At 37.1% G+C, this 7875-nt stretch overlaps 1 protein-coding gene across 2 annotated transcripts; it reads left to right on the forward strand.

The window, feature by feature from the left end:
* Positions 1–1738: 1738 nt before the first annotated feature.
* xkr9 (XK, Kell blood group complex subunit-related family, member 9) lies at positions 1739–6839 on the forward strand. 2 transcript variants are annotated; one of them, XM_041968300.1, is made up of 4 exons: positions 1739–1942; positions 2470–2901; positions 3888–4102; positions 4184–6839. In XM_041968300.1, exons 2-4 carry the CDS (start codon positions 2576–2578, stop codon positions 4825–4827), a joined length of 1185 nt encoding a protein of 394 aa, XP_041824234.1. In that variant the 5' UTR covers positions 1739–1942; positions 2470–2575; the 3' UTR covers positions 4828–6839. The 2 variants fall into 2 exon arrangements, with proteins under 2 accessions (XP_041824234.1, XP_041824236.1); XM_041968302.1 differs by lacking the exon at positions 1739–1942 and having other exon boundaries at positions 2571–2640; positions 2789–2901.
* Positions 6840–7875: the final 1036 nt, after the last annotated feature.

Here is a 7875-nt window from a genome sequence, read left to right on the forward strand (position 1 = left end):
CATTAATTAACCAAAAATACTGAGGCCTGAAACAGGAAGGATATTGAAAGGTGGTGGTAGCAATAATAATAAATAATAAATAATAACAATAATAATAAATAATAATAATAACAATCATCATCACCATCGTCACTAACAAGTCACACCTTTTTAATTTAAATTGTACATAAATGAGAAGTCACAAGATTAAACTTATTATTATACTTTTTATTATTACTTATGCTTATTAACTATCAACGCCATTGTCATGAAAATTTTTTAGAAAATGAAACTGAGCTTGTCTCAGAATTACTCTGAAAAGCTTCCTGTTATACAAGCTTCACATTCCCTGTCATTCATCTTCCTACCTGCGAGCAAAAACAGAAATAATTCTGGCATACTTGTCAAAACTGTTACCAATGATGAAAGCGCAACAAAAAAAACCTAAAATATTTGTATATATGTATATATATCTTGTTTGGTATAATTTATTAAAGCCGATGATTAAAACCTGTACAAACAAGACATGTTGACAGTTGAAAATTTCTACATTTAACCTCAGCTGCATGTGGAAGAACCAACAACCTTGCACCTCCTCCTCATGCTGGTCACTAGCTTGGTCACACACTGCTGTGGGATGTCATCTCATTCTTCAACCAGTACTTGTCGTAAGTCAGCATGTGTGGTTGTGTTGGTCATTCTGACACAAACAGCACACCCACACAGTGGGGTTAAACCGTTCCTCTTCTCCACTCCCAGTTTTCTGGAGGTCTTCTTGGATAAACCCCACTTTGTGGGGACGAGTGTCGTCATCTCAGAGGATGGATTTCTTTGCCAGAATTTATATCCTTTATATCCGACATTAGAGACCAAAAAGGTTAGAGACCACTGATTTATACACAAAGAATTGTTTAATCTTAAATCCTAACCCTAAAAAGTAATTAATGACCAATTTGTCCTATAACCTCAAGATACGGTCCTCTAAGAAAGATAGTGTTTCAGCTTTGCTTATAATACCTCAGGATAAATAACACACACACACACAATAAACAAGGGTTTAATGGAAACCCACAGCTCATTTTTGCCCAGGAATCCCTTTGTGGGTTAATCTGACCCTGAGATTATAAGAAAAGAACTAATCAATGGGAAGGTTTATCTACCTAAACTACCCATATTTTTTAAAAAAAAAAATTAAAAAACAGATTACCTAGGTCTAACTGTGTACTCTTTACTCGCTGATGTTGAGCCTGTCCTGATCATGTTAAGCTCCACTTCGGATTTGCATGAAGAGCTTTCTTAACTTATTTGAAGGCACATAAGGAAATTCATCACTGCAGGTCTAAAGTAAGATTTTGTTAGCGTCATAAAGGGAGTACTCAGACTCCATAACACCACTTACACAATAATGTCTTGCCAAAATGAGCATATATAACTTAATAAGAGGATCAATGCATTTCAGAACCCACATAGATTTACTTTTATTTAAAGAGTGTACAAGCACTGGGTTACAGATCTTAGGAACATATTAATGTATTCAGACATTTCCAGTAATCACTCAGCTTACAGGAATGCCATGATGTAAGGCATGAAGTCCGCCTTACTCACGCTGTCCAGGTCAGCTGAATGATTCTCGTGTACTCTGAGAACCTATGAGGGGAATTCCAGGCATTGCATCACTTGGTGGCTGGTGTTGAAGTCAGTCATATCTTTAAAGAGCTCGAGGATGCAAAATTGTGACAGGGGAAGTGGGGAAACATGACCTACACACACCCACGTTTAGTACTTGACAAATACACACGTGCATCTATTATGTAATTATATTTCTGTTCAGGGCTTGACTACTTAGTCCAGGGTTGTCTGAGGTGGGGCTTATCACAAGTTTCAAGGAAAGAGAAAGAGGACGGCTGGGTGCAGCACAGTCGGCTGTGAAGTAACAGCTGTTGACCATGGAGCAAATATACTGGTGAGTTTAACGCTGCTCTTTTTGATTTTTCTGCTCTTGTTGTTTGTAATTTTGTGTTTGCATGTGCTGTGATGACATGTGCTGATAACTTATATTTATAACAAAAAACTAAAAGATATAATTCATGCAAGAGATTATGTTATTACCCTTTGATTCCCCTTACTCATCATACATTTCCAATTAAATATCCCTGAATATTAAACAATTATGGTAAAGCTTTCAGCATGAACATAGGCGTATTATTTAGATATTTTATTACTTATGAAAGAGTTTTTTTTTATGCCATATGATGTCATTCTGTAAGAGAGGAAGAAGATGTACTTTTTTTATCAGGGTTTGAGTTGATAAATAGTTTACAGCAGGTCGAGCTGCGGGAGAATATGATGCAAGACATGACTCTTGTCACAGTGCATTTTCCACTCGACTTTATAAAATCTACCTAAGAGTTAAACAATAAGTATTTCCATACCCAGAATACTGTTATTTTAATGAAACTGATGTATTTTCTTGTTTTGTTGTTTTTGCAGAGACAGTGGCACCTGGCATATTTGAAACTCTCTATAGAAGCTTCCACTGAAATTTCCATGGAAATTTGAGCACAAAGTCATTTCTGCCTTGGTATCATAAGGAAAAATGTACATCAGCTTCTCAAGTAATGACAATATGCCACAGCCAAACATGGAGTACTCCAAACTGCGGTGGTTATTAAGTACTATTGGGTTCTTCCTGTACATCGTGGACATTTGCACGGACATTCTATTGGCTATGAAGTATTTTTATGAGACACAATATGTTTGGAGTGGATTGACTATCTTGTTTGTCTTCACTGGACTGTTGGTAACCCAGATCTTCAGCTGTGCTTGGTACTTTGACGATATGGATGGAAAACAAACCATAGCAGGCATGTCAAAATGCAGACTTGTGGCCCTGCATGTATTAGGCACTGGCACCTTCATGAGGTATGTGATGTGAAAATACTTAAGTTAGGACCTTATACAGGACATGAGTCTTGATTTGCTCCTCATTTCTTCGTGTATTGTCTGGAAGCATGCTAAATAAATGGAAATACAATATTTAAGGCCAAAACAGATTTTACAGTATTCTATCAAGCTTTAAAGTTAATATTTAGTATAACCTCCTTTATTCTTCAACATAGCCTGAACCCTCATGAACAAGCTTTATGTAACTTTTTTAAGTATTCTTCTTGAAGAAGCCCGGGTTTCCATCTCCAGGCTTCTTGAAAGACATACCAAACCCTTCTCTTTGTGTCAGGATGATCCTACACCGCTGCAGTAATATAATGCTTAAATGAATAATAGCTGAGTGTTAAATGGCTTATCAAACAAAGCATGAATTCCTGTGAACATGATCAGAAAGGAGGTTGGACAGAAAAAGAGTTAAAAAGTAGTCAATGTGCAAAGAAAAACATTCACACCTGCAAAAAAAAAAAATGGAGAAGGAGCCGATTGATGCAAACTTAGGGGACTAACATGTCGACACTTTCTGTGTCTTCAGCAGAGTCACTAAAAACTTTTAGACCTTCAGAAAGCCCGGAGAACTACTACTCAAGACTGCTTTAGAATATTGCAAGCAATTCTGGCTGCTTGAGAGCAAAACATGAGGAAATGGGGGGTGGCACAAGACCTTTGCACAATACTGTATGTCATATCTGAAAAAAAAAAAAACATTCTTTACATAACTGTTATTGGACGTGCCTGCATGCCATGACTTCAGACATGAAGCATGCTGTTCCTAAACATCAGAATGTCCTGTGAAACTTGCAAACTGGCACAACCATATTCAACACATTAAAGTGTGTGACATTAGGAATACACCTTGCAAACACAATGCTGTCTGTGCAGCAAATCCTGTTGCAGAAATGAACAGGTATTAATTATGTTGCTTGGTTGCCATCTGTTTGATTTGTGTTTTGGTCTGTTGTTAGGTATTATCAGCTGCTGACAGGAGGCAGCAAAAAGGTTTGGACAAAAAATAAATCTACTGTAACAGAACAGATGAAGGAGGAACACCACAAATTGTTCTGTATGGCGACTGATCTGAGCATGCTGAAACTGTTTGAGGCTTTTTTGGAGAGTGTTCCCCAGCTCCTGTTACAGCTTTACATCTTCCTATGCCACAATGAGTGGTCAGTCATGCAGTGTAAGTAGAGGCAGACTGGGCTTTCTGCACATTCACAATATTATACAGCCATGACTTAGACCTCCTGTCTTTTTCTTACAGATATATCTCTGGTCTTCTCCTTCTTAAACGTGGCCTGGGTACTGGTGGACTATCGCCGTTGCCTGCGCAGATCAATTCCCGCCTATAGAGAAATGCCTTCAGGCCTGCCAACAGTAGTCTATCTCCTCTACAAACTCTGCACCATCACCAGCCACATTCTCAGCTGCAGCCTCTTCCTCACATTCAGCCCCTACACCACAGTGGCCCTCACTGTCCTCTGGCTACTGGGAACCATATATACACACTTGCTTCAAACCAGTTTTTGTTCATCCAGAGTCCTTGAGCTTCTCTATCGGGGAGTTGTAGGAGTCATCCTCGTATTTACCTTCTTCAATGTTAAAGGAGAGGACACCAAAGTACACATGATAATCTATTATGTTTTCTACTCTGTTATAAACATCACAGCTCCAGTATTGCTGTTTTTCTTAAGGCCAGAGATGCAGACGAGCACAGTTTTATTGACAGCAGGTGGTTTAATCTTTGGAGCTTTGGTGCTGGGGCTGCTGTGTCTCGTGCTGTATTACCGCTACCTGCACCCCAGGGGGACGTTGCTCCAGTCAGATGAGGTGGATGGCATGGACAAAGAAGCAGAGAAAACAAGGAATGCAAAAGTAAAGAAAGTAAGGGACTTTTTACAACCTTAATTACAGTTCTTTCAAACTATTCCTAAGGCTTACAGTGAGAGGGCAAAGAAATTCCCACACAGGGTGTGAATTGAACAGTTTAATGGGAAAAAATCAAATAAAGACTCTTTACAGAGAACCTGTGATACAATTCATGCAAGTCACTCAGCACTAATGCACTTCCTGGTTATCTTTAAGTATTTGGAGAAAAGTTTGCATTCTCATTACTGATGTAAATATGTAGTTAATTATTTGGAATACAGTTAAATGTACTATAATATATTTATTCTTCGTTTATTTATTTATTTATTTTGTCATGTATGATAATGTACGACGGCCCTGGGATACAAATCAGAACTACAAACGATGAAATATAACTATGAAAGCAAAGATTAGACTTTTCTAGAAACAACAACAAAGCAAAGAACAAAACACTTTTCAAATAATGCAACCACATTTCAGAAAGGATAAGAAAACAACATGCAACAACAAAGCAGAATGCCAAATTCCAAAAAAACACATGGAAGTTTCATAAAACAAAAATTTCTTTTGGGCAAAGATTTCTGGATGTGTGTGTTTTATGGGAGGCAAAGTTGCAGTTTATTGTCTAATACATTTTTAGACAAACATTTTCATGTCTTCCTTTAAATGAGAATTTATTAAAATCAGAAATAAAATAGCGCCACAAAATTTAGCTTCATAGTTTGGAGTTTAAATACAGATTTGTAGAAAATGAGAGCTCACCAAAATTCGGAATTTGAAATTTGAGTCATTGATTGTGTGTTTTTGTTCTGCTTATTGAAAGTATGAGCAGCTTGGTGGTAAAATCCATCTGACTGTGCTCAGTTTGTAAAAGTATTCATGACAACATTACTTTACAATCTGCCACATTCAGGAGAGATTACAGTTACTGTAAATATACTGCATAAGACAAATATGGCAGAAGCTCTGGGACAGTGGCTGGAACTAAGTACCAAGCATGTATCAACACCTTTTTAAAAAAATCTAATGTGCTGAGAAAAGTCAAAATATGCATAAATATTACTCTGTATATAACTATTTTATCTGTATAGTTACAGAAGATCAAGCCTCATGACACAGCATTAGAATCTTTCGCTCTTTTATTCTCAGGATCCACAATCTTCTCCTGCTTCAGGTAAAGAAATGTAATTCTTTCAGAATGTTGAAAACTTTCATACCATTTTTTTATTGTTGGTACGGTTAACTGCTTTGCTGCTTGACTCAGCTTAACAAACAGGGATGATGTCAAGTGTTGCACATATGCCACTGAGATGATGATGCACAGAAACCCATGAAATGAATGAAAGAATAGGACATTTCTCAAAAACTTTTGCATTTTCTCTTTTATTTGTTTTTTTTTCCTATTGAATTATTATGGCCCATATTGTGGAAATTTTACTTTGATTTGAGAGCTGCATTTTTTTTTTCTTGTCTTGATGTTTTAGGTTGTGTAGTTCTTTTTGTAAAACTGTGCATTTTCTGATGTTGATTGTTTTCGTGAAATGTCAGGTTTTTGCTTTTCTTGTGGGGTTTCGTCTCAGGTTTTGATTTAAAGGTCAAGGCCATCGTCATAATGTAAATAATTGTTTGCTTTCAGTAAGAGTTGGCCTCTTGGAAAATCTTGAAGAGTTTTAACAACCAATAAAGACAGATAAGTGCACACATTATAACTAAAGAAAACAACCTCTTCCTCTGGTGTTTATACTGTGATTTACCCACTTTGGCACAAAATTCATTACATAACTACAATTTTGTCTTTCATTGTTGCAAAGCTTTTATTAACTGTTCCATTTATGCCCCCACAGACTTTTACAACACTTTGTTGTTAAAGCTTGGATAGCCCATTGTCTTTTCAGGGTTTTGTCTTATTGTATGTGCCATATACCTGCAGTTCACATGCTCAACACAGGATGGCGCCATTATCAAGGCTGATTTTTGTTTAAGGCAGAAATGTCACATTTTGACGTTTGCCAACTTTACACAATTTATCATATATGATTTACTTTTTATAAGAAAACATACAGCGTTTTTGATTATCTCAATATTTCAGTGCTTTAAGTTTAGGTCATCCATGCAGTTCCTTGTTAAATTCCTTTGTAATAGGGGTTTATGTTTAAGTTTTTTGTTTTTGTTTGTTTTTCCTTTTACCTTTTTTAATAGGTAAAGATTATTATAAAAACAGATGAGAGGACTGGATCAGGTACATTTTATTTAGAGCTGGAAAAGATTCCTACTGTTACTCCAGACATAGACACATCAATGTTTAAAGGTACGGTCCTTTTTACAGTGGAAATTTTACAACCTCAGTCATCTTATTGGCCTTGAGTTAAACTATAAATATCAGCTACTGTTGTCCTATTTTTTTTGTCCTAATCCGTAAAACCTGAAAGGTGGAAGCTAAACATCTCTCTGCTGCTCAAAAAATGATGAAGGCAGAGGTCATAGATGAGCTAACTAGAAATAACAAACCAGTGCTAATTTTGTTTTGACTACCATCAAAATATTGAGTGAGTTAAGCCTGAGAGCTGTGGACGCTATTTCTTCCTGGGCAGAAGGCAGAGAGGTGGGGGAGGGGGGGTGCAAGGGGGTGACCCAGTGTGAGCTCACCTGAGAGGAACGCTGACAAACCGCAGGGTCCACAGAGCGCAATGGTTGTTGGCATTCAAATAAGCACAGCCCTCCCCTCTTCCTCTAATTCAGCCAAACTCAGAACTTTCTAACTTGTTTACTTCACGGGGCCATGTGAGCTTTCATCTGTCAGTTGCGCTCTGTCAGAAGCACTCCATAAAATGACAAATTTAAGTGAGAAGGTTTTTTTTTTTAATTTATTTATTTTTTTATTTTGGAGAGGAAATGAATGGCTGCCAGGTAGTTAAACACAGAATTCATTGGACAACATATGACTCTTTAGTACAGATTACAAGACAAATGTCTCATGAGAAGGGATATAGTTCAAACAGACACAAATGTATAGATAGAGCTTGATACCGCTGATTTATAACAGGGATTTGTAACTGCAGGGAGGATTCTTCATTAAGAAGAAAGCAC

Source organism: Melanotaenia boesemani, chromosome 18 (genome assembly GCF_017639745.1).
Source record: "Melanotaenia boesemani isolate fMelBoe1 chromosome 18, fMelBoe1.pri, whole genome shotgun sequence".
In the NCBI taxonomy this organism is placed as follows: Eukaryota; Metazoa; Chordata; class Actinopteri; order Atheriniformes; family Melanotaeniidae; genus Melanotaenia; species Melanotaenia boesemani.